At 45.4% G+C, this 27,375-nt stretch overlaps 1 protein-coding gene across 1 annotated transcript in view; it reads right to left on the bottom strand.

Moving 5' to 3' along the window:
• Positions 1-4,035: 4,035 nt before the first annotated feature.
• The window catches only part of LOC124175658, a 51,586-nt gene continuing 28,246 nt past the window's right edge, over positions 4,036-27,375 (bottom strand). The window contains exons 2-3 of the mRNA XM_046556059.1: positions 5,330-7,441; positions 4,036-4,091 (exon numbers count right to left, since the gene is read on the bottom strand). Coding sequence (XP_046412015.1) covers positions 4,036-4,091; positions 5,330-7,409 — 2,136 coding nt within the window. The 5' untranslated portion in view covers positions 7,410-7,441. The remainder of the gene's footprint in view (positions 4,092-5,329; positions 7,442-27,375) is intronic.

A 27,375-nucleotide genomic window follows, 5' to 3' on the forward strand; every position in this document is an offset into this window, starting at 1 on the left:
GGGATTTCCCACCGGGAGCGGAAAAGATGGAGATAATAACCGCGCGATATCTCGAACTAGCCGCAGGTGTGTGTCGATGGACCCTTGACAGATTAACGCTCCGCGACATTATCTTGACTCCGACCCTGACCCAAACTGATAAATTTCTCTTTTTGGCAGAGGTGGATATGTTTCCGGGCATCGTTATCCAGGTTTACAACGCGACCTGGAAGTGGGTACCAAAGTATACATTGCGGGAGTCAAATAGCCGTGTCAAGCTGGACGCGGCGTTTAAGACAAGGATTTCGAGGGAGAGGAAATCCGCTGTAAGCAGGGACTCTGCGAGAAGACGCCTGACTAGAAACGTCGATTTCATTCCTCGTAGAAGTGCAAAATTCGATATGTTATTTTTAGAATTTGAAACTAATTTCTACAGTATCCGAGTTCTCAATATTTAGTCATCAAACAGTTATATATTGTAAAAGAAATATGAACGTTTGAACGTAACAGTTTACCAAATAATATGACTAATCTACGGAAACGAACATCTCACGTGAGGAACGGTCTGACGATACGCATATCACAAAACTATTATTGGAATTTACACCGATAACGGAACCTGTTGGGTCAAACTACGAAGATAAAGTTACAAAACTGTCGATTTAATAACGAAGAACTGTTTATAATGAACAGAAATTGACAACCAAGTTATATATAAAAAAGAATTGATGCAAAGGAATTAATTAAATTTAAATTAAATGTATGAATGAGTTGAATGAATGGAAATTTAAAATAATCTTGTATTTGCATGAAATGATGGCTGCAAGATAACATATTTTTGAGAATATAAAAGGATGAACTGATAAAATGAGCTCCGATATAAAATAAAAGATTTCATTCTTTTTGGTAAAATCTTTAAATTGAACAATCTTACATGTTTTATGTTGTCTAGATTAATTTAATATAGATGAGCAATTAATAAGAAAATAAATCTCGTAACAATCTGACGCAAGTCCCGCTTAGCTGCCAGATGGATCGTAAGAAAACAGAGAACTGGCGTTTCGATTGATTCACGACGAATCGAATGTCTTCGCGACGCAGTCGGGCGAAGTACTAGACGTCAGCCTAAATCGAAAATCACTGTTTGACAGACAAGAAGGGGAACACCGATGGAAAATTGTCCCGTCATCTCTGTAACGTGAAACAAGTCCTCGAATTGGACTTGCTTCGTTTCGTCGATGCCGCACGGTTGAAAAAAAGAATCTCCCAACAGATCGACTAAGACTCTTGCGTTGATTTAACCATTTCAATATTGACATACTCAATAACAGAAATGTAACAAGTAACACGAGCGTAAAGTGCACCTGCTGGGACATTTTGTTCAGACAAATTATTCCAACAGCCTGTCAAAGATCCGTAAAAATTCATTCAAACTTTCGAACAACTTTTTAAAGAAATTACTTTCAGATTTGTACAAAAACGTTGTACCGGCTTTTCCCCCGGCTATTTAAACCCTTCCTGGAAGTTAAGTTGATCGAATATTATCAAATTAACGGAGGGTTTACAGAGTGGAATAAAGTAATCAAATTGGAACGACGAGGAGAATGAGGGTCGAGATTAATTCTCCTCGTTGTGTTAAAGCCACGCCCAAATTCATCGTTCGTCCGTACGTCGTATAACGTTCCCATGAATCTTTAACCGTATCATCACTAATCGCGCGAACAGAGTAGCTACGGTAAACCGTTATTTATCGTCATGCCTTTTCTCGAAAGCCAAGAAACCGCGGCCGGATTTATACACTAACCCGTGGTTATTTTTTTTACTCCCCTTTTTCTCCTCTTTCTTTTTCCTTTGTCTGTATGTTTTTCCTTCGTTTCGCTCTTTCTTTTTCTTTCCGGGTCATTTGCTCCCTTCTGCCCGAAGAGGCTGACGCCGAGCTTTCTCTGTCGATATTTGACCTCTGACACTGATCCCTCTAGATAGTTCCGAATGTTTCCTGACACGGGAAATGATCCTCGAGATAGCAGGTGTTTCATTTTCCGATTTCCCCTTGCGTTTTTTCATATTTTCACGATCAGGCTACGCGTCTACTGTCCCGGGGTGGAAAAATCTTGGGAAGGATCGTTCCACTTTTTCCAAGCCTTGGCGTCCTTACTCGGAGTTGGGTTGCAGTCTGATTATCGGTGAGACGGTAACTTCGAAGCTTCGCAATATGAAAACAACTTCAAAAAGTTATCCAGTGACGGAAGAATTCCGATAGAGCGATGATTGAGTTCGAGGGTGAAAATTTTAATAATATCGTAAAATCTTCCGCATCGACGAACGTTGAATGTTATTAAATTTTCCCTGCGCATTGTCGCCGACAGTTTTCCCATATCCTGTATACCCTGTGATAAGCCGCTGCAACAACTACAGTTTGAATAAAGTTTCAAACAACTATAAACAAGAAGTTGAACGAGCAATCTAGCCGTCGACGTTCAACGACCATTTTCTCAATGCGCGAGTCTCGTATTCCTTTGATGCTGCGAACATTTTCCCACGACAAATCGAATCAAAACTTCATCGAGCTAATGGCCGCGGCGGGATCCTTCGCGTTTTAGGTAAAGAAAAATAAAACACGCTCCTCGAAGCACTTTGGAAAGTGGAACGTGGAGAGTGGAAGACAACTTTCGGAAAGGCACGCGTAGAGAATATCTGGCATCGAGCAGCTTCTCGCCAGAGCCGAATTGAAGCTTCTGCGGTCCGACTCGCGATAATTCTGAAGAAAAGCGAGTACAATTTGAATATCAAAGTCGCGGTACTCGCGTCAAAATTTCACGTTCCAATTAGTGGGTTTCACGTATCGTGCGATAAAAACCGCGGCTCGATACAATTGTTTGATGTACGAAGAGGGCGCAGGTGAGAATCGAGTATTCCGGCCTAGCCGGCTCTCAAACTTCGGTAATAATTGAATAAATTTTCGCCAATTAAACTCCTTTGGGCAGCTGATTCCTCAGCGGTCTGAACCGGGAGCCGGTGTGCACGTCGAACGAGTGTTTTGGGCGTAGCGCCGCGGGTAATCAGTAATAATTGGTGCCAAATTGGATCGCTCTTTATTAGCGTTCGTTAGTGTAGCATTCACTCCGTGATGTTTTACTGGTGAAGCACGCTTTGAGAAGGAACGAGGGAAGTGGAAAACATGGAGAGCAAAGTGTGTGGGATAAAAGGGGAGGAGACCCGAAAGCAAAAGAGGTGGAGTAAAGTAGAAGAAATGAAAAAATAAGTTGAGTAGGAAGGAAAAACGGAATGCGGATGTAGAACGGACGACCGTCTGTCGGAAAGTCGTATCAGAGCTAATAATTCGAATCCGATAATCGCTCTTCTGACCGAACTTTTCCAGTCTAGCCGTCGGTTGGAGTTTAGTGGTTTATTATGCCGGTTTCCCTGGAAACGACCGTCACGCTTCCATGCAACGTTCTGCAAAACATAAACAACCCTCTTTTCCGACTCTCGGATGCTTCGGGACTTAAGACTCGGGTGAAGAGGATTTTCTCTTCGCTAAGTTCGTGCACGTCACGATAAGAAGACGCTAGAGTCTAGGAATTAGGGACGTTCAAGAGTACAGCCTCGGCCAAAAGTTTCTAATGGCAACGACATCCTGGATCGAAAAGTCAAGAGATGCAGCTGCGAACGAATTTTATTAAACCAATTGACAGAATATGAGAAACAGAATTGGACTGTTTTTCCATTTTTCCCCTTATCCTTTCACCAATATGCTGGTAGTCCAACAATTCGATAAAAAATGTGAATCGGATCACTGTGAACATCCCTCTTTCAAGTTTTCGAGGATCAGTCGTTCCCTGTTTCCACCCTCTGATCGAGGGATATTGTTTCAAGGAAATTCAGCCAAAGTGAGTCGACTTTAGTCTCGGTTCGCAAAAATTCGCTCCGTCACCCCGCTGTGACGGGTGTTTTTCGGCTAGGCTGTACGCCTGGTTAATCCGGAAGGAAGCCGTGGCAGTAAACGACAAAGCTCATCCAGCATAATCTCTATTCATAATCCATAAACTCACATGTCTACGGCGGGTGATTAATTTGCAAGTTCTTAGCTGGCTGATTGATTATCGCGCTAACTGAGTGACAAAAATAAAGATCGAGTATGCGTCAAATTACTGCCCACGTAAATCGGAAATATAAAAAACGCAATCGGAACGCGCTTAATTGGATGACGGTACGTGTATTCGAAGAAACACGTTTGGCGATTTTTTTTATTTCTAGCTAGTCGCCTTCGATCAATTTCGAATTCATGGAAATTCTGTATAGAAAGGGGATGAATTATCAGTGTACGAGTCAAGTACTTCCAGGGATAAAAGTTCGTTACGAACTGTTCGGATTTCATGTTACCGAGTGTTGAATATTGATTCTGATATAAAGCCAGGTGAAATATTTCTTGATCCCTCTCCGCAACTCGATGTAATTTATCAAATATTCTCCCGCGTGGAACGCGAGGACGGTAACTTAAACGACGATAATCAACGAGCCATTGAAAAATTTTACGAGTGGGAGAGATTTTTATACCGCGTTTATAAAAGGGTACCAGTACTTGCTTTTCATTCGCGTAATTGCGCGACGTATTTGGAATGTTTTGCAGGTATTCTCAATCACGCGAGTATTCACAGCATCAGCATATTTTCAATTTTTCTGCACGTGTAACCAGCGTTTTTCACTTCGACGATAATTCGACGAATTTATTCTACGAAAATTAATACCTAAATGGAATTATTTTTAAGAGGAAATGATGAAGGTTGAGTCGCTGTAAGACGAAGATGGGAAGAAGCCTTGAACTAACTTTCACGGTTCCGGAACGTGTGTTTGAAAGATTTTCGCGGTATGAATAATAATGCATTTGATGAGAGATTCGTTTGTAAAGGTGGACATTTTCCATGAAAAAGAATCCGATACCCAAGTTTCTTCAACTTAGATGAACTAGATTCGTTGAAATCAATCAAGACTCGACTCCACTCTGGTTAATTAATTCAGAAACCACGCTTGGTTGGCTCAGTCCATCACTTTGATTACAGGCAAAACACGACGTTGATCAAAATGGAAATCAAATTTGTTTAAACCCACGACGCTATTAAGCAACGTCGAAACACAGCTAATGACAAAACTGCAATCAAAGTATCAATTTTCATACCGAACGAATATTGTTGTTTGAAATATGATTCTAGCTCACTTTTCACCACCATGAATCGTATTCCTGCTCCCAAGAAGCCCGGAACATCGGATCCTCGGTAGTCGGACGGTTGATAAAATCTAAATACGAAGCGAAAGGAAAGAGATTCGCTTCCCCTTGACAAAGTCGACTCACCTTTGATGAAGTCGACGGCCATCTCGAGCCCGTACGTGTCCTTGTCGCAGTCGTCGAGAATGTGTGCGCCGATCTTAACGCCGGGAAGGATGCCGCCGTTGGAATTGAGCCGGTCGAGGGTGTAGAGCATCGCCTCGAGGGCCTGGACGCCGCCCTGGGGCATGACGGGGCCGCAGGTGACAGAGTCCTCCCTCTCGTGGACCATCATCAGTCCCCCGAGGACCAAATCGCCCTCGACGACGGCGCTGTGCTTGATCGGCCACTGATTCAACGCGGCGGTCGACCGGCTCGAGTTCTCGAATTCCGCCGAGTTCTCGGTCGTCCTAAAAGGTCCCTCGATGGCTACCGGGAGAAGGTCCTGCTCCGGGAGGCCGGAAGTTACGGATGCAGGAGTCGCGAATTTGCCGAGAAACACGGAGGCTTCAGAGCTCGTGGCTTCGGTGGATTCGTCAATGCGCGAATAATATTCATCCCCATCTTCCTGCCCCGTAAAAACTCGGTCCAATCGGCCCGCCCCTTCGGTCATCGTCGTCGTCTCGTTCCGGCTGACGAATATCGACGATGAAAGGGGTTCCTTACTTTCGGCCACTTCTGGCATCGGGACGGGGTGAAAAGTGGGTTCTGCATCGGACGGGCCGAGGGTGGATTCTTCATCCCTTACGACTTCGCCGGGGTAAATCGTCCTCGTAGCTTCTCCGCGAGTTTTTTGCGGGCCGGAGGACGATTCCCGCATACCCCGTTTCTTCTTCGAGGCTAAATATTTATCGCCCAGTCTCGCTATCAGCGATCTACCCGGCGTCGTCTCGTCTTGTTTTCCCCCGCCGACATCCGGCCGCGACACCCCAATTTCCCCGCACGCTTTCGCCAGAAATACCTTCCCCGATAACTCAGGGATCGTCTCGCGTCTGGTGGCTTTAACTTCTTGGTCCGTCTCGGTATCCCTCCTCCCGCCTTCTAATTTTCCCACGCCTTTTCCCCCTGCGGACAAATCGTCCGCTGAGCTCGGTCCAACGTGACTTCCGGTCGACCCTGATCCCCCGTTCCGTCTTCCGATGCAGTTTCCCGCTCCTCGAGGGAGGCAGCAATTCCGACAACGTTCAATATCCGCCGACGACTCGCCCTTCGTCCCTCTCGTTATCGCGAAATCTCGATCTCGACCCTGAAGGGGGTCGTTGACCCGCGTCGAACTCCCCCCTTCCTCGACATCCCGCCCCCTAAGGACTCCAGGGGCTGAAATCATCCCGGCCGTCGTTGCCGTCGAGCTTTCGCCCCGAGTCCGAAGATCACCGGCACTCGTCGGTTCAATTATCCCTCTTACCCCGGAGACGAGATTCTTGATCGTCGTCGTCGGTGGATCGTCGGTTAAAAATTTTTCCGCAATCTTTACCAGCTCCGGCGAAGCCGCCCCCGAAGAGTCTCTCCGTTCCTCGTCCCCGCGGTTCGTACCGAATAATCGACCCTTGATTGACCCCGGCTGCCTTGGCTCCCCGACACCCTTCTTTAAGCCCTCTCGCTGCGAAAAGCTTCTTCTTTTTTCTTTTCCGCTCGTGTCCACCGTGACATCCTTGTCAACGGACGCCGCTTTGGCCCTCGATACGCGTCGCGACGTCCCATCGCGTTCCTCGTCCTTTCTCGTCGTCTCTTCTTCCGCCGGCGGCGTGACGGGAGCACCGCGTTCCACTTTTCGAAGATCGCTCGACGTCCGGATGCCGGACTTGGTTTCGCGAGCCTGCGTATCCTCCTCGCTTTTTCCCACGAGGAGTTCGATCTCTCGGTGACCGGAGTCCGGCGCTTCGGACGCGAGACGGTTATTCACCGAGTTTTTACCGCTTTCGCTCATTTCCGGTTCAGCTGCAGCGATGCCAGGCCGATTTCCATCCACCTCCTCGTTATCCTTCGCCTCTCTCCATCCTGACGGATTTCTTATCGCGGCTGGCGGATCGCTCCGCGTCTCGACTCCTGGGACAATGTTTCTACCGGGAGTCAGGTCGACTTTGCCTCCTTCGCTTCCGGTTTCTCGGCCGTGCGCCAATATTGTCCAAATGGCCAACACGGCCAGCCGCCATCTCCGGCCCCACATCACCTCGGCAGTATCGAAACCATCTCGCGGATCTGAAACGGGAAAATTGAGACGATTTTAGCTGTGGATCTTGGCTTGGTTTTTCCTTGATTTAATAATTGCAAGAATCAAGAAGCAGTACTTCTTCGTTTATCGTACCAACGCATTTCTAAGCTACGATAGTTTACAGGTAAGTGAAAATACTCAACCATAGACTAAATTTCTCTGCAAGAGCTTAGACATCGATTAGTTAATTCATTTTCAAATTCTAAATTAATCAAATGCGATCATTTCCCTTTTTCGAAAGATCATTAGTTATAATTCCACTGGAAAGGAGGTGATTTACTTTTCATCTCGTTGGCATCGTTGAACATTTAATCCTTCAAGACAAACGCTTTCGCATTCATTTTTACCGATGGCAAGAACACCGGATCGAACATTGAACATCGAAGAAAATCCGTTTGAATAAATTCACGAAAAACAATTTTGTCAAAAAACTGGAATCGAACGAATCTGCAATACGTTTTGTTGTTCAACTCGTGCATCTCGATAATTAACGCCCTGAAAACTGGATACAAAATAAAAAGTAGTTGTAAGTTGGAACTATATAAGCGACGGAAGTTTTAAACACAAGACGCGACCGTTGAACTGTCAAAAAGCCAACGGCGACCGGGAATGTGAATATCTTAGATTCAACTTCGGCTAATGCGAAAGTTTTCGCGTGTCGGAAAAGCGCGCACTTTTCATCGTATTTCCCGGCATCAAAATTCTACGGCTAAAGAGCGCTGTCACAAGTTTCGCAAATAGTTGAGTAAATTTTCTTCGGCCCCTTTTCGTTACGCTTCAAAACTTCGATGGCATTACGTGTAAAATGGAGGGAATAGTTTTGATGGGAAACCGCTGAAAACAAAACAGCTGCTATTGTAAGCCTCGCAGCGTTCTCATCGTTAGAATATCCTTTCACATCCTTAATCTCCCTGCAGTCGGGTGATAAATTGCGTCCGGGGTTTAACCGCGGCTTTAGAGCGGCTTCTAGAAGCCGTCGGAATTCTTTTCCCTGACTATGAAAGACGCGTCGAAAGTACAAGCATTGTTATATCGTAACGCCGAGTGCATATTGGATTATGCGGAGAGGATTGCAGGTTCGCAAAATTAATTACGGAGTTGTTTGCCGAGAACCGTTGCAACTATACCCCGGAGGTTTATTCTGTACGTATATTAGCTCGTAAAATCAAATATCTCGAGTTAGTCCGTGATTCGAGACGAGAAAAATTACGTTACGAAGTCCCGCAAGACTTGTGTATAACTGATGATTCAACTTTGTAAGAAATTTCTCCGCTATCCTCTTTTTCTTCGCGTAAGCTTATTCAATATTTTTTTGTTTTTTTTTTCTCTCTCTCTCTCTCTCTGTTTTTCTTTTGTGTCGAACAAACTTTGTAAATTATCCGGACAATGTTTCTTTCCTAGTTTTTCCCTCGTTGGCAATACATGTTCTCGGGTTCAGAGATGCATTACAAGTTCTCCGAGATTGATAAACGGTCGACAACTTCCTCGAATCCCGCAGACGGATCGATATTTCTGATTTAGTTGATTCGTCGTTAGAAACTTGACGAGGCGATACATACCGGTCAGACTTAGTGATTTATCCGAAAGGGTGGAGAGCTTTATGATCGTTTATCAGAGAAGTGGAAATCGAACGACGAAAGCTACGAAGAGGCGATGAGATTAAACCCCGTACCGATTACAATTCAGCCTAGGGGTCTGATTGTTCGAATAACCGAGTTTTGTATACGTATTGTACAACTTTTCTCCTTTTGCCTGAAAAATTGGGGAAAAGGATCGAGGGATGAATAAATTTCCGAAACGGATCGCCCGACGGACGGTTAAACACGCATTATCCTTTTGAAACGTAAAAAATTTTTCAACAAAGTGTCCTTCGCGGGTCGTAAATCCTCGAGCAGGCGGCTCACTTAGCTCACGGAAGAGCGGGGAAAAAATGGTCCCGAAGGAGAATGTCCTCTTTAATTACTTCGAGAAGAAACCTAATCTAGTCCAGCCGATGAATTACGAGCCAAATTCGGTCCCAGATACACGCCGGCGCCTGTAATTCTTCCAAAAGCTAGAACGTAAAAAAATCTGAGTAAAGTGATAAATGAAGGCGTGAAAAATAACCCTCGCGAAACTTGTCGTTTAGTCGGTTAAGGATCCCGGCTATTCGCTCGGGAAAATTTCGGCTGCGAAGTTTCTTTCGCGAAGGAAATGAAGCCGCGCAAAAATCCAACAAGCGAAATGGCGCCGCGATTACGAAACGGCGCCGATGTCGTCTTGTGCCAAAGTATAACAGCCTGTTCCTATTCGACGTTAGAATTAAGCAACGTCGAATGAAGTAATTCGGAGTCCATATTCGTAACGCTAAGTGCGCTTTACGAGCAGCGCAGCGCCCGCCGAATCGCCTCTTTCATGGTAATGAAACTGTAGACACCATTAACCCTCATTTTGAACCACCTTGAAACCGATTGTCTCCAGACGCCCTACGGAGCGCACCTTTGGAGCTCGATTGCAAATAAGCCGACACAAACGCAATTTCACATATCTCAATTTGGAGAATGATTGTAGAAAAGAGTCTCTTTTCAAGTTTTTTTGAAAATGCATAGTCGAGTCGATAAAGTGATTGACCGAAAATACCATGTTACAAAGCTTTGAAAAGATCTAACGAGGCTGATTTCGTTGCATAACTGTAACTAGAGAAGTATTTTTACTCTTTAAAACACATCGCTGTATCAACAACATGAGTAGAATCACATTAGTCTCACGTAATCACGAGATTTAATTTGATCAGCTTTAGTTTTACCTTTTCCAAACCTTTGTTTAGTAAATTCTTTGTTCCGACACATTTTCGACTCTACTCTACGTTTCATGTACATTCTTGATCGTTAGTAGTACCATTTCTCACAGGCCGCGTCTTTGATAGAGAATTTGTTTAGTGGGAAATTTAACAAACGTACAGCGAAGGCAGTCCTGAGCCATCATTTTTCCCTACACGTAATACGCTCTTCTATTTTTCCCTCGCTTGAGTTATTATTTCCGAAACTTTCGGCTCGCTCAAACCACTCGATCAAATTCCAAGGCAATGCGAGTATTCTTCGGGGTTGGAAACCTCTTTCAGCTTAAGCCAGACCGTAATTTACGGCAGGATTCGAGGCGCCCTTCAAGCACAGTCAGGATAATATTGCAGGCAGTCTTCTCTCCTCGATTCCGGCTCTTATTCTCCCCCAACTATCAGTTATCGCAGCTTCGCGAAGTCCAGCATTTTCGCATCTCATCCACACCTGGAGAGAAATCCCTCAAAAATTCTCACCGGTTGATCCCTGAAGTAATCGAGAATCGCGCTGCTGCGTTTCAATCAGAGGACCTCGAGAGCTTCCGGGAATAGTCGAAGGCCTTGATACTTTCCTCTGCTCTTAGGCGAAGAGAAAGGAATGAATTCCACAATCAGGCCTAAATGAATTATTCCCTCTACCCTGTACTATCACTTTCGATTCCAGTCTCATCGCTCTCTCGTTCGTGATCTTTCCACGCATCTTTAATTCAGCGATACGCGCACCGCGAGGGTTGAGAACCGATCATACCAGTCGGGCAGGCCTCCATCTTCCGAATTAAATCCGGAATATAAATTCAAGAATTTCTCGTATCTTGTAACGCGGGAGAAACCGGAGATCCGGCGATACCGGATCCGTGCAGCCTAACCGCGAATCCAGGATTCCCGTAACACCTATCGCGGTGAGCGTAAATCTCCCTGATTGAGAGTCGGCTTATTCCAGGTCCACTAATAACTCACGCCATACCGATATGTCAGCCGCGTTGATTCACGGCCCGAAGATCCTCCTCATTCCGCCCTTTCCGGATAGCCAAGGTCAAGAAACGCACGGCTGGATTTCTCTCCAGTGACAAATTTCACTTCGGATCTTTGGCGATCGGCAAAGAACGATCTTGACTAATCAGTAACGCACGTTATGAAATGAAATTCTCGCGACAAAGGACGAGGTGCTTGGGCAGGGTCGATTGATTCGATTGACTCGCACCCCGCCAATCCGTAGGTAAGGTATTCATCTTGCGAGAAAATTGAAAATTGTCATGCTTGCACGTCGCAGGCGGCTGCCGGAGGTTAAGTGAAATCTGCGAGGACCGCGGAGTGGATGATATCAGGTTCAGCTGCTCGGATGAGAGGATTTTTATACCCGGTTTCCTGCACGGAGAGGCCGGTCACATATGAGACAGGATACGGCAGCGTCCTCGAGCTTTTTTTCTCATCGACTTACGTCAGTCGCCGTCGCGGAACGACAACTTCCGCTCCATATCACCGACATTGTAAACGAGTGACGACGATGGGCGAAACTTACGACTCTCGTTACTTTTCGTGACTAACGTTTCGATGGGAACGGATTTGATTGAGCTTCTCCATTCCGTTTCATTCTTCGGCGACTCGCCGTTTTTACCGGGTGGCGAAACTTCGCCGCTGGTTCAGCGGAGGGTAAGTAACTCGGTACAACGATAAGTAGACAATTTCACCCACCGTGCACACTCCGATAAGTACCTTAGAAATAACTCGGGTGTGTGACACGTCTTCCCTAAGAGCTTTCCGAGCCGCGTAATTCAGGTGCAAACAAAGTGTCTGCCGATACTTAAACGTGTCTGAGTGCCGCCCGGTGTTGCGCTTTTGGTTTGATCCATCCATCATCATCGTCGTGTTGGCACATTCTTGAACCGAACGCTCCAACTCCCTTCCTCCCTCTTACGCCGAACCCTTGAGCGGTTAATTTCTGCTCACACTTCGCAGACTCCCGCAGAGCAAACGTGGGATAATACTAACAACACATACCACTTGTTGACTTTGGTAGTTTGTTTATCCGCCAGACCGCTCTTCCCGCACCAACTCCTGTCGAATTACCATTAAGAATGCAAGCAAGCCTGGTACAAAAGGCACACCTTTGGCACTAGAGATCTCAGATCTGCTTTATTATTTATGAACCATTCGGTAAAGAAAGGGAAAGATGAGAGTTCATGTCCCCTTTATAGAGCGTGCCGACCCCCTTAACCGTGATATACGCAGGGGAGAAGTGACGCGTTATATCCCGCAGCAGCGCCTGTTCACGAGAATCGATACCCCACCGAACGGTTTTACGGTGTAAAAATACAGGTGGATAAAGTTTCGTCGTTAAAAAATTTCCAAGGGCTGAACGGGCGTCGCCTTTATTCATCGCTTATATTACGGTATTACTAACATCGTCAAAACTTTCCCTCCACCTGATGCATAAGCGACATTCGGATTAACAACCGTGATGCACAATAATTTGACAAGTTTTTCCCAGACTTGTTTCATGCTTTTATTCCACGAGCATTACCCCTTTTCAACCCAGCCGTATACCGGAAAGCAAGCCAACGCCTTTCGTTCGCCGCAAGCGTCCAATTTCAACGAATTCTGATACCAGTGTCCGCTGATTGGGCGCCAAAAGCGGTGCTTAGGCGTGCCGGGTGCCTTTTTCAGCTGTCCTGACCCTCGGTTACGAGTCTAATAAAGACGTTTCCGACTTTGATCAAAACCGATCCCAGCGCTTTGCTTGTACAGCCGGTGAAGAGGGTCGAAGGAAATTGGTAGAGATGTTCCGAGTGATTAAAAACACGCTGATGAGAGCCGCCGAGGAGCGAGGAGAGGCGCGATCCATTAATTCACTGCTGCTGCTGCTGTGCAGTGTAAACGATGGTCGTACGAAGTTAAACACGATCCTCAAATTATCATTCAAATCGCGATCGAATGGCTTTTTGACATTATACAAAATTCGCTCCTCAATTGCCGCGAAGCAATTCCGCTCGCTAAGCTTCCCCCGTAAACACGAACGACTTCGTAATGATACCGGTTCGTACCTCCGGCTAATTACACTCCGATATTGCACCGTTAATGGATGTGCATTACGCGTACGTTCCATCTCTCTTGTTGCTTTCCATTTTACCGGTATGTTATAGAATGTATATTTTATAAAGCGTTTATTTTTTCGTCGATTTTCTCCGGCCGCTTTCACTCCCTTTCGCATCCGGTAGCGCGCGAATCTCGAAAAACGGGTACGGGTGGATTACTGCACCGAAGGCAAAACTCGTCAGGAGTAATTTAGCTGCGCTGAAGATGTCTAATGGAGAGATAAGGTACGGATCCCGACTATGAAGCAGGAAATTTCCATTCTTCTTTTGTCAAAAACTGGGACAACTCATATCTGGCGTCTCTCCAGTTATTACAAATGTTTCACGATCCAGGAGATGCGGGGAAATATGCACAGTGCATTCGCTGAGGAGTATAAGGTAGGCCATCAGTTAAACGTCGAGACACGTGAGGAATATACGATGCGCGGAAACGTACCGGCGATCTCAAACGACTTTTGCACATTCCTTACGGTTTCCTCGGAGTCTAAAGCGACCCTATTTTTCGCTTCTTAGCAGAGTTGAAAAAATTTCAAGGCACATATAACAGGAACCGTGTAGTGGATGAGCTTAAATCTTGTGCCCCTTTTTTTTCATATCTTTACGTTTCTTGCAAATTTTTTACTCTTTTTTCCTTTTTTATTTCGCCCGAAAAACTTGGTCGACTACGAAAAACTGGCTTTTTTCATCGTCTCTCACGGGTTAATCCATTAAACCGGGGTGGATGGATGCTGGGATGTAAAACCAAGAGATTTTTCGGTAATGTTCCCAGTGAATCAGGGCTCCGCTCAGGGGATAGCCAAATTGTTGCAGTTGTCGGACGGATCGATGAGCAGGCTAATATATCAAACCTATTTCGCAAAACCCGTTAAGAAAGAGCGGCGAGAAAGAAATATACGACTAATGACAATTTGCAGTTAATCCAGATCCGTTTTTACAGCAATTAATCACAATCTGGTCAGATTCAAATTATTTCGTTCCTGTAAAAAACGCGTTTGAAATCCAATCTGGAATCCAACGAATGCTCGGTAACCACGACCTCCGTTCTGTGATAATCAGCGGATATTGGAACAATCCTTGATTGAGCGACAAATTTATCACTCCGAGTGCTTTTTATTCCCAGAGTTTCAACACCCTTGAAAGAAAATTTCCGATTAGTAATCGGAGTCCTCGGCTAGAAGGAGTAAACGGATTTACGGTAATTACAAGAGTGTTTAACTGCGCATCGGTCAAAGAGCCCTGGGTTATTTTACCGAATGTCCGCGAAACCCGAATTCGAAGTTCAACTCGAATGCTCAGAGGCGAAAGCTTCCGTTCCAGGTTGACATCAACAGCGAGATTGACGGCCGGCCTTTGCTGTGGACTTTACAAATTTCATTCGCTTTGCGAACACTGCGTGTAATCCAGCCCTCGGCGGCAGATAATTATCACTGGCTTAATTAACGGGAGTCGCGGTGCCAATACTCGGGATGAGAAACTCAGCTAGAGGAAAAAGAAACACGATGCTCGTTTTCGCATAACGCGCGTGTTGACGACCACAAATAAATTATGCATATATTTTTTTAATGCTGGCTGAGGAGGCGTACAGCCATTACCGAAGGGGTTACCGAATAACCACCCACGTAAATTTTTAATGGCGAGGTATCTCGGTGTGACGAATGACCACCTTTTTGTACCTCCCGATACACGCGAGCTTGCGATAGCTGGCCGGATAAATGTGTCCTTCATAAGCCGCGAGGCCTGGTCCTGATGGAGATATCCTTTCACGCGCCTGTACAGCCGCAAATCTCGTACGTCCCAGGACGCATTTTAGTTTTGGGACGACTCTTGGATTTATCAAGCAGAAACGTGAACTCCTTCACCTTTCTCATCGTACCTCCGTGTGGGTAAAACATTTACGTGGAAACAATTTGTAAATACTAATGGACGAAGAAGGAGAAAGATTTATATTATCGCACCTCCGAATATCCGACCAAGTTTTACGTGAAGAAAGAATGAAAAAAACAAAATGAATTAACAATATATATCTCTTTGTTACGGTTTAAAAATTGTCGAAAATTTTTCTACGTCGTAAATTGAATAAGAAGTTAATCTGGTTCGAGTGGATTACTCGATTCAATTTTCCCCTTCAAAACTGTACACAGGTAGGCACGTATAATGCGAATACATTAATGGCTCGTGAATTACTTCTCTAATAATAGACAGAAGGGGGGAGAGTTGAGGGAGCGAGGTTAGAAGACGAGGGCCTGCGGAGTGGCGGGTGAAAGCGGGCGAGAGGCGTCAAGCTCTCTTCGACCTCACTGTAAATTGAAATTAAGCAAAGTTAGATTCAATTTGGTGAATAGAATATCTTGAAAATTCTAAAGTGGAGACGACAGATATAAGGTACGGATAAAATAACATCGGCTCGGTTGTCTCGAATATGTAAGATGAAGATTCACAGTCCAAGAATCGAATTACAGCCCGCCAAAAATAGAAACGAAGAAGACGACGACGTTTCTCCTTACTCGAGCTTTTTATTGAGCAGCAGACTCGCCAAACAATGAAATGAAAAGAAGCTCTGCTTTCGGCATGAAAAGTCGTAGAAGTGGTTGATTTACCAAAAACTACAAACCATTTTTCGTAATAATTGATGAAACAAGAAGATGATATTGATTCGTGAAAAAAGAATAAACAAATGTGGGAATCAGCAATACTTTCGAACGTCTAGATAATCGCCATTTCGCTAATGCCAATCGCTAAAAGCTCCAACATTTTTATGCCACATGTTAGCGTGTGTACGATTGATTTTCCGTAGAATTTTGTCAATTCGTTGTAAAACGTGAAGTATTGAAATTAATTGTAGGAAGACACTTTCGAAACTTTGGAATCGTACAGCTTAAAAAAGATAGCTGCTTCTCTGCATATTCTATCGAAACGAAAGAGTGGGCGCTTCTTTTTATCGCCGGGTAAATGAGGGCGATGATAATAAAGCGAGGAGAGAGGTTTTAGCTACATGTTCGCTAATGAAATACAGGAGCGTGTAACCCGCTCGGGCTGCATTGACCCGAAGAGTGCGGCACTGGAATATTTGCATAATGCATTCTCTCATTAAAGTTTTATATCTCGAGCGTGCGAGAGCTGCGGCTGTAGAGCAAAAACTCTCTCTCTCTCTCTCTGCAGCCCTAAAGATGACAGATATAATAATATTTAATAACCTTGAGCGAGACGCACGGCGGTGAGAGGTAAGTACGTAACGGAGAAATAATTACCGAGCATCGTTAAGAAGCTTAACTCGTATATTTTTCCGTCCCAGCGAATCAGAGCGCGAGTCCTCGATGGTTATTGAGAATCTCGAATCGGGGGATCGTCAATCAGCCTCCACGTGCGGGCTTTCAGGGAGAGAGCAAGGAGAGAGCGCCACGGAGAATTAGAAGTCCGTTGCCCCTGCGGGCAGAACGGTTTTTAATTGGAAGACAAGGTGCTCGAGTGAGTCCCGATGGGGGAACAACTAATTGTTTGGATCTTCATTTTTCATCGGTAGTCCTTCGACTTCGTCCCACAGTCGATTTTCGGCCGGAAAAACACACCGTTTTGAAATTGGCAGCGTTCCTATAGCCAATCCCGCCACTTTGGATGAGAAAAAGAAGCTCTCCCCCCCCCCTCTCTCTCTCTCTCTTTCACACACACACACACAGACACGCACCCCACCGGTTTAATATTCCCGATAATACGTTGTCGTAGAAACACCCTTCGGGGGATGACTGATAGGCGTTGCGGGATCCGCGTTCCCGTCGACGGTAGATTCTCATCTGTCACCGTCTTCCTCCCCTTGAACGAGATCAAAATAATTCTTCAAATTTGAACGAGTATGCGAGAAAATTCCGTCGAAAGCGAACGAAGACGAAGAAGAAGTAGCCGCGCGGTATGAATAAAATGGGGCTCACTTTTTCCTCGAGGTACGAACCCATCGTCCGCCTTACTGGGTTTATTAATTTTTTAAAAGTTCTGCGGGAACATCCCGCAAACATCAGCTTCAAAACAACTCAAGACTCGTGACTTTCACGGCGTGTATCGGGAATTATGCAGCAGGCTAGAAATGCGAAAAAATGTACGCACATACAGGGACGAGTTTAATATTCTATGAAAAGAAAGACTCGGATACGCGTCGACCTGCGTGAGGAAAAATATTGCGGTAGCGAAATTTTCTTGTCCGGCTTATCGCGAGACCTCCCCTAAATTTTCATCCCCCATTTTTTACGCCGCTTCGTTGACAAGCGTTATGAGAATATAAATTTCGATACCGTCGCAAGCCTTTCAGGTCACGGGAAACGAGACATGCCCGAGGCTCGAGTCGTATTGACTCGCTAAGGTGAAAAGTGGAGCCCTAGAAACATCTCGACACTTACATCGGCCATTCAGAGTTTACGGTCGATTGTTGCTCGACCCGAAGCCGTATCTTCAAAAGGTCGTAAGCCCGTCTGGTTACGCGGAGAGCCAGCGGTGTGGCCGTTTTCCAGAGGCAGGCGAGAAAAACGGGACCAGATGCATCCATCTCGGCGTCGTTTAACCCTCGCGCCTTCGCGTCAAAGGTTCGCGCGTACAGAACGAGCCCCAGATGTGAACCCAACATTTTCATTCAGCTCCTGAATTCCCCCGTCAATACCGAGTCACGGTGCGTGTGCCGCTCCGGGATGATTTTAATCCACACGGAAAAGCTCAACCGAATCCATTCCCTTCTTTGAACCCAACGAAGGTTCAAAGTCCCGATGGAACGGGGATCAGAAACATCAAATTACCCCGCATGTAGGCACCTACCGACAAAGACGCCCACGTTTAACGTTGTCGAAAGGCAGCTACCAGACGCGTTATCTCTCTTTCTCGGGCGAAAAATGGGGAAAGTGAGTATTAAGTCTCGACGGGGGGTGCGAGTCAACGATAAGCTCGACTGCGTTACGGGCTTTCGTCAAGAGTTGCAACCCGCTACCGTGGAAACGGGAATTCCACGTTAGTCCATAAATCAGATCAACTTTTCGGGGCTTGAATTAAAAGCAGTGATCCTGACGCCGATGATTCTTTGCAAAACGACTTTGGTTGTTTCTGCCCGAATCTCGGCGCGTTAAAAGTTTGAGTTTCGTTCGCTCTTTCAGCCTTGGAGGACCCGGGGTGGAGAATTATGCGTCACAGGGTGCCGAAGGAATTCCGAATTCTCGCTTCTTTCTACTCAGGTCTTAAAACCCCCCGACTTTTCGCGAAGAGTACGGAGAATCCTCGACTTCGAAACACCGGGAAATATCATTCATCTTCGTGATTTAAACTCGGGCTGCAAAACCCCCGAGAATTACATTTCCAGGAAGCAGATGACGGCTGAGGTTTCCAGAGGTGGTTTTCCACGCCGCAATATCGCATCAACGCATCGCGGTGCAGTCTGAAATTGAACAATCTGGGTAGCGTTGAAACAGCGAGCGACGCGCCGAAGAGAGCTGATTAATCGAGCAGTCGCCTCGTCGGTTGTTTCGAAGTCCGGAGTAGAAACATCTTTCCATCGGAAAGGTCCCACCGGGGCCTGGGACGGGATCGATAGGATCTAGTGTGGATAATTGAATTTTCAATACAATGAAAATTAAGCGACCGCTGCGTGAATCGGGGATGAAAATTGTAACAAGTTTCCGGTTCGAAGGTTGCCGAAGCGAGAAAATGCGGGACCACCTGAAACGAGCCACCACGAAAAATGTTTGATCGGGATTTTCAGTCCCGAGGTCCTCCAGGATGTGTGGGATTATTTACTCAGGGTTTCTGTTCGCCAGAATCCCAGGATCCACTTTACATGCTCGAGAGAGTTTACCGGGTAGTTTTAATTGAGCAACGCTTACCCAAACAGGAAACCGCCCACATTCATTGAATAAAAAAATTTTACATCATCCTTCTCTGCTCGAATGGCTCGAGTTCGCCAGATCCAGGCTCCACCCTCGCATAAACAATCCCAATATGACAACATCCCGCAGTTGTATCCTCCCACACATTTCCTTCTCTCTCTCTCTCTCTCTATATATATATATATATATCTATATCTATATCTATAATCTAATCTAATCTAATCTCTCTGTCGCGAAAGACGCCGAAGGCAAAGCTCCGAGACTTCCTCGATATTTCATTCGTGCTGAAAAAAAAACCGAAGGAAACCCAGTCGCCATTTCATCCACGGTTCGCGTCCCCTCGTCCGCATGGACAGGGTTATTTGCCATTCGACGCGCGTCTAGGAGAAGCCGTTCGGCAGGCGGCGTCGCCGATGCACGTAGCCTCCTTCGAACAGAAGCCGCATCGCCTCCTGGCGTCTTCTATCCGGGATTTCGAAGAGATTGGCCATCGCGTGTACCGACGCAGCTTCCTCGAATAAGCGCAAATATCTTTATACCGCGAGTAGAAGACCGACATCTGTATTCAACGTGACCGCGGAATGAGTTTGCTCTGACAAATCGCGATCACGTTCTCATGATTTTCGCCGAAAGCGTTCTCACGACTTGGACATCTAGCAGCGGCCGATTAATATCGGAAACAGCGTCGTTGATGCACAATCCTAACCTGTGAGATAATTCTTACATAGATCAAGCGAATCGAAAACACAATTGCAGTGAGCTTTCAAAGAGACAACGTTTCATCGAGCGGCATTTTATTGAGTGAAACTGTACTAATTGTAAGTGGCATTATATCAAGCGGAATTATATCAAGCGGTAGTGGCGGTGCGTTTAATCGTACGAATGGCTGCCCGCCGGTAATCTCCCGAGTAACTAAATGACTTGAATCCCGCGGGGACCTCCTGATCGTCCGCGGTTCTCTTATGGAACGAAAGCTTGCAGCCGTGCAATTTCCTTCCGCGTCACGATACGCTATCTTACCGCAGTGATAGATGTCAAATTGTAAAATCGATGACTCTGCGCCGTGATCCGCACGTCTTGAAAATGAAAACTTGGTCGTCAAGATGACCGATGCATTATAAACCGGGAGCAGATTAATCGCCCGGTTTTAACAGCCGCTTCGACATAAACGAGACGAGTTCGAGTGTAAGTGCCGGGGGTGATTACTTTCCGAGTGATCCAACAAGCGGACGGTCTAGTTAAAATTACTCCTCCGTACGCTCGTCCTAAGTTGTAAAACTCTTGATCGGAGTAGTTTCGGAGTCGAAGCTGTGCCCGCACCTGCAGAAGCTGCACCGCTTTAGTGGATGAGTAATATTGCGGTCCGCAGGATCAAGGGGATCGGAACTTGTCAAATTGCGAAGTAACGGTTCAAGATTATACAGCATCCGTCGACTGGTCCGATTGCACGTCTTGTCGCCTGGGCGTAGAAAACTTTTCTCTGTATTTATCGGTTATTGTGCCATGAAATTAGAAGTTGCCAGTCGCTCGACAACTTCGGCGTAACTCTGAGACTCGATCAATTGGAAGGACGAGAGGCAGGATGGGCCAGTGAATTTTAACCGGTTCTCAAGAAAAACTTCTCCCGAGATTCCTCTTTGCGATGGGAATCAAAGGGTAACTTCGGTCCCGTTACGCAAACTTCCCCATTCGCCCTAATGATTGCGCCCCGTTTATCCTCACAAGAAAGGTATCCCAGATCGATCTCTCCGATTTCATTTCTTTTGTAGTATGTTATATATAGTAGACTAAAAACTAAGCGACAAGTATTTTTTTTATCCGCCAATCAACGCTTTAAGGGGGTGAAACCACCCCCCAAAGTAAGACACGTCAAAAGAGATGATTTTGCAGCTTCATCGAGAAGAACATAATATTTTTTAACCATTCCAACTGGAATAATTTTCTCGTAATGAGAAATGAAAAATGATGTTTTCTGAATTAAAAAAAAAAAAAAACCGCCCGATGGTGTTTTCACCCCTTTAAAGTTTTTAATGACGGATAAAAAAAAATACATGTCACTTGGTTTTCAGTCTACTGTAACATGTTACAAAAGAAATGAAATCGGAGAGATCGATCTGGGATATCTTCGTTGTCAGTCAAGAGGGATGCAGCTGGCTCATTTCGACCGTTATATATATTCCTTCCGCGGCGAGCTTTCCGCGCCGAGGCTAAGCTGCAATACCGAGGTAGGCATTTATCTCGGGTGCGCGTATCCTGTTAATATTTTGCGTCGTCGGTGATGCCGTGATGTAGGCAGTCCTTTATTCAAGAGCTTCGCGGAAGCCGGATGAGCCTTATAACCAGTTTAGCTCCAACCAAGATTGGTATTAAGAAAAATTCTGCGAAATTTCTGGCGATAGTTAAAGCTCCTGTGCAAATTAGAAAAAATCTGCGTGAATTATGCTCAGGCATTTCTATGGCAATGTTCTGTGAAAAATGGTGTGAATTTTATTAAAAAAAATTTCACACGCAAACGGTGATATTACATTTCTGAGAATTTTCAATATTCAACGTCGTGCCTGAAATGGTATTTATTTTTATTTTTCGCATTCACAGCCCTTTGTCGGAGTTTTATAATACAGACGCAGAAAGAAATTCATTACAAAAGTAATCTTTCTAAGATTTATTGATAATTTTATAAGTGAGAGAGGGTGAAAAAAAGGAGAATACTCTATTATTCTGTGTTTTCTTTTTTTTTTTTTTCCAATACGAATCACGATAATCGAATTGTTTCGGAATGAAAAGCAGCCTTTTTACGTGAGTTCTGGAACGACTGACGCAACATACTCGAAGTTCAACCCACGGCCAGCGCGACAGACTTAAAAATATGAAACCGTGTTTCTGGTTAATCTCTTCGACTTCATTATATTCGCATGTATCGGTGTGCGTTAATTCGCGTAAATGACGCAGATTGCAGCGAGGTTAATCCATTTTACGCGAAAGACCCGGCGTGCTTTGACTTTCATAATTCGAATCATGGAATGATGAAATATCTTCTACGCGTACAAATTGCTCGCAATCAGCTTTAGCGATTACAACAAGCGTCTATGGCTTCAATTATCCCTCTGCAAGTCGAGAGGCTTCGTTGCTTTGGTCTACCTGCTTTCTATCCCTTCGAACATCATCTCCGTGCCCGCATTATTATTTCCAATAGATTGCAAGTTTGCGAGACTGAAAAATATCAGTGAGTAGGAATTTAATTCAACCCTCAATATTAATACTTTGGCATTAATTGTTGCGAAATTGCTTTTTGCTCGAGCGTATAAATCGTTAAAACACGGTTAGTGAGAAAATTTGTTTAATGATGAAACTCCATGAATAATAATTAAACGAAAAGGTTAACTCGAAGAAAACTTTGTTGTTACTGTTCACAATTTCATCTTATTTTTTCTCCTTTTCCAAATTTATTTTCACTCTTCTTCCCGAGTTTAAAATTATCACCGTGCAAGCCTTTCGAGACTAGTCGTAGAAAATCGTGAAATAGCTCCGGAAGTGGGTCGAAATCGAGTCGGCCAATAACCAGTGGCTATAAATTCAAATTTAGTGCTAACGCTGCGTAGTCGTAATTCGTATTTAGTATTTCACCCTCACTTCTTGTCAGCCGTCGGTGAGCTTCGCAGTCGTTGGCACGTTACAAGAATGAAAAATTCACGGTAGCACAGACGCCTCGATTTGATTACCGATGCGAACAGAATAACGCTGTCGTAACGACAAGACTCCGCGATAAATAACGTTGCGAAACAGTGTTTCCCGGCGAGATAAGATCCCAAGAAGGACAAGTTCCGATGTCATATTTCACCGACACCGACCTAAACACAACGCGAAAGACAAACGACGCTGAATCGAGGCGTGTCGTAATGCTCGAAAAAATTTCTCAAAAAACGATCACTCAACGTGTCTCATTTGAAAATTGTCGAAGAACAAAACTCACCGATACTCCACGTATTCGAAGGAATTGCCGTAGCTACAAGACGACTTTATCAAAGAATGAAAATATCCTTCGCGCAAATTTTCACTCGAGGAGCGACACGGGCCGGACGACGACCATAATGGATGCTAATTTCTGATACACCCACCGTAGGCAGGCACGTCCATTAGCCATAGTGGACGGGGCAATTAAATCGCGGCAGTTAACCACTTTGGGCAGTCAAGATGGGCGCCACCTTTCGTCGCGCAGCATGCACGCCTCGTTTCGGCATCGCGATGGTTTATCCGCATGTGTCCGTTGGTTTTAACGCCGCACACCCTGAACGCGACACGTAGAGTGCGACACTCGACGATGTCCTACGTGCGATTAGAGCCGCTCCCGCGTGGTTGTTTCGCGTTGGGAGTGAATTTGAGTTCCTGCAGCCGAAGGAGTATCCTCGAGACATGTTCCACTTATATTACCGTAGAGACGTAACGAGGTTCCCGCCGGTAATTGGCTCGAGGTATTCGGTGGTCCCCGAATCGGGGTGAAACGACGGACGAAGCAAAGGCTCGACCCGGGGAAAGTTCGTTTCGAGCAAGGTTTTCCAAAGCTATCAAAAATTCTGGGGAACTTGATCCGCCGGGAAGGCGAGAAGCCAGCTTGGTACAAAGACGGGCGAAACATATCGGCAGGATTTCCTACCTTTCGCGAAAAATTGTAAACGTTCAAAGGGCTTTGCAGCGACTTCTCGAATTTTATATTCTCATACTCGACCGAGCGCCGAGACGAATATCGCGATTCGACCGCGGACGAGAATCGCGTCTGAGCTGCGAATAAATCAACGACAGCTTGGGAGGTGCTGTTTGCTCTCAGGATCTTTGAATCTCGTCGTCAGTTTTATCGCGTCTTGAAAACCGACTCAGCTCGACTCGCGATGAATAGCGTCGCGGCGGTTTTCCGAAAACGGTCCTCATCATTCGCGAGCGAAGACTCTCTGCGGAAGCGGAACTTCAATACCTCCTAATTTATCGAACTCCCGCAATTGCCTGACCAATGAAGCGAACTCCAATGAATCGTGACTGACTTAGCGAGTACCTATCGAATAAATTCGGGCACGGCAAACTTGTCAATTTGATTATCGTCGCTTGGGTGCTGTAACATTCGTTACCGTTGTTAGCAGACCTTGAGTATGACACACGTTGAACGGTTTGAAACCCTGCAGAAAAACAAAAAACACCGGAGCCAGATTTCCGCCGAGTTTCACTTGGAAATCCCAATCATGAGCCCCGGGGTGTTTATCTTTCTGCCCGAATTATTTACTCGGCCAGTTTTCGGTCGTTGCGGATATTTTTGTTCCCCTCGTGCAGGGAAGAGTTGAGAGAATTGGGAGGTAAATTAAATGGCAGGGGACGAGCGAACGAAGAACTTACACAGGGCGGGAGGCGGGTTAAGCCTCGTTTTCTAATTCAATGCATTTTTATCCGCGTATCGCGAAATTTATCCACCAGTTCGCTATCCAGCTTCGACCTCGTCTCCTTCCCGTGGAATCGATCGGAGTACGAATGATAACGTTTATCTGAGAGCGCCTCGACGTCTTGACCGCCCCCTTCCGCCACCCCCTCTCTCAATATTCGCTGAGGATAGCAAAGTATTTCACCGTCGCCGAGTAGAAACGGTGCTGATGCATGATCCGCACGTGTCAAGGGATTATATGTATGGAAAGCGGAGAGTAGAACGCGGTTATTGTAAAAGCTCGAGATCGAGGTGCAGGGAAGCGGTAAGACAAAGGGAGGGGGAAAAAATACCTCTCTGAAACTAGTAGTAAAAGATTTTATTTTACCGTGCGGCAAATTTCTGAACGGGGCATAGAAAACGGCAAAAAAGACTCGTTCACATTCTACATCGAGGGTCCGACTCGCAGGGGGACGCGGTTTATTTCGCATTCGATTTTACGAGCGGCGTGCCTCTTTTTTGATAGATCGTTACAGGTACAAGTTACCGCCGCAGCCTTTTCTCCAAAATAGGGTATATAATACGCGTGTACATTGTACATATGTGTATACATGTGTAAACCTGATTATAGTATACATACATGTGTATATTTAAATCGGGATTAAATCTGCGAACCGAAAATTTGAACCACGGTTAGAGAGTTGACGATTTTTGAATGCACCTTGCGTCCGTTTTTGTTTTTTGTTTTTTTTTATATCTAGTAGAAACCGTGTGTATATTTACTTCAATGAATCATATTTAGTGGCATTTTTATTGCAGCGATAACACGTGCGGCTGACAGTCGAAACATTCTTTCCGCATGCTTTATTAGAACGGTGATATTGCTGGGACGCGCGATGTGTTGGAAAAAAAGATTAAAAAAAAAAGTTACAAACATGACAGAAAGAAAAATGAAAAATATCAGGATTTCGCGCAACAATTCTCCGCTGTAAATTGAAACGTATATTTGGTCGAAAATACGCTATGACATAAAATCCCATCCGGTGATCCACGTTTCTCCGCATTTGATCCACGAATTCAGCCAGACGAAAGACGCGTGGCTTGATAAACAGAGAATCCGCAATGTGGGTACGAGGTTGCGGACCTTGCCCATCGAGTCGCGAAGTGTGTTGGAAAAAGTCGGCGGCGCGAGACGGACCTCTTAGGCCGAAAGTAAAACTCCGTCGCGAATCAGAATTCTCTCGCAATTTGTGGGTGATTTTGAGAAGCCGTGAAAGCAGCTCGCCGTACGGACTCGTCGGAGCGTAACTCGGTCGGAGATTGGAAATTTTATTGGAGAGGCGAGAGAAATAAAATAAGGAAAAACACAGCTCAAGGTGCAAGCTCCGGAGTTGCGATAGTCCGGAACCTCGTTGAATTTACACATTCTCGACACCTTGTGTCCACGTATGTAGCACGGCACATGCACGTGGATCGCGATATTCGAGCAGGGTTAAGCTCTCGCCCCGTAATCCAGCGGCGTCGAGGACCCGCCTTTTTACGCCTCGTTTTCTTCTACATTCCTTTTACCCAACCGCGAGTGAAATACGATTTCGAAACTTTGACGGTATCGCGGTGAAATCTTGCGGTTGTTGATTCTTTGGGGGTGAAAAAGGACTCGCCAGACATCGGGCAAAAAATATTCGATTAATCCAGCGCCTTATAGTTTTCCCCTCAAATGGGCTCTGATGAGTAAAAATCGCGATTAGTCACGTTCGACGTTAATTTATATCCAATTTCAACATCGTCTGAGAATACGGATTATCGGGGAAAGTCAAACGGCTGTCTCAAGTGACGGGTAAAAAAATACGGGGACACTTCGAGTCTGCGCCTGATTGGGTGTTCGGAAGCTCGAAAAATTGCCGGGCTGTGAGAGCTTTCACAGTCGTAACTTAATAAATCCACATTCGCTCGTATCTTTGCTGTTGTTACTGTCTGTATTACGCGGACGCGACATCCATCGGCAAATGTCGGTTCAGCCATTAGTATTACACGTGTTAGGAAATGTATTACGATAGGCACGAGGGTCGTTACCGGCACTTTACGCAGTTTGCATTCTTAATCGAGCCGGACGTAAATTTCTCACCGAGGCCAATTTTACGCCTCCTACGCGGATTTTAGAGCTCTCCGAAAGGTGTACAAACTTTTTCTCTCCCTTCGCAAGCCTCGCTTTTCTCGTTCCTTCCTCCATTCTCGTCGCAAATCCTCTCGAAAACGCGTAAATTATTCCGTTATGCTACGGTAAAAATTATTTTTTTCTCGACTCGTTAGCCTTCAAAATTATGGATACGCTCTTACGGGCAAAGAAATCGATCGAAATTGAGATAACCTTACGGATCTCAAGTGATTCGGATTAAAATATTGATTTTTCAATGCCGAAATATTTTCTAAAGGCTGAAGTTTTGCAAAATTGTTCGACAGACGAGAAATAATTCGAGATTCGAAATTAGGCAATGCGTCTGGGTTTACGGATACCGGATAATCGCGATTCTAGAACTGAAACGGAATCCCGAGAGGGTCACGTTTCAACGATTTATACGCCAGCGAGTATCGAGTATCATTGAAAATTCGCCTAGGTATAATTTATCCTCGTGTCCTCGAGTTTAAGCGGGTCGCTCGCAGAATACACACGTAGAGAAAATTAATTTCTCGTCGATTTTATCGGGCGTTCTAGCGCCGCGTGTTCCCGGAGCAAGCTCGTCGAATATATTTTCACGAGATC

The sequence above is a fragment of the Neodiprion fabricii genome, chromosome 2 (assembly GCF_021155785.1).
Source record: "Neodiprion fabricii isolate iyNeoFabr1 chromosome 2, iyNeoFabr1.1, whole genome shotgun sequence".
Classification (NCBI taxonomy): Eukaryota; Metazoa; Arthropoda; class Insecta; order Hymenoptera; family Diprionidae; genus Neodiprion; species Neodiprion fabricii.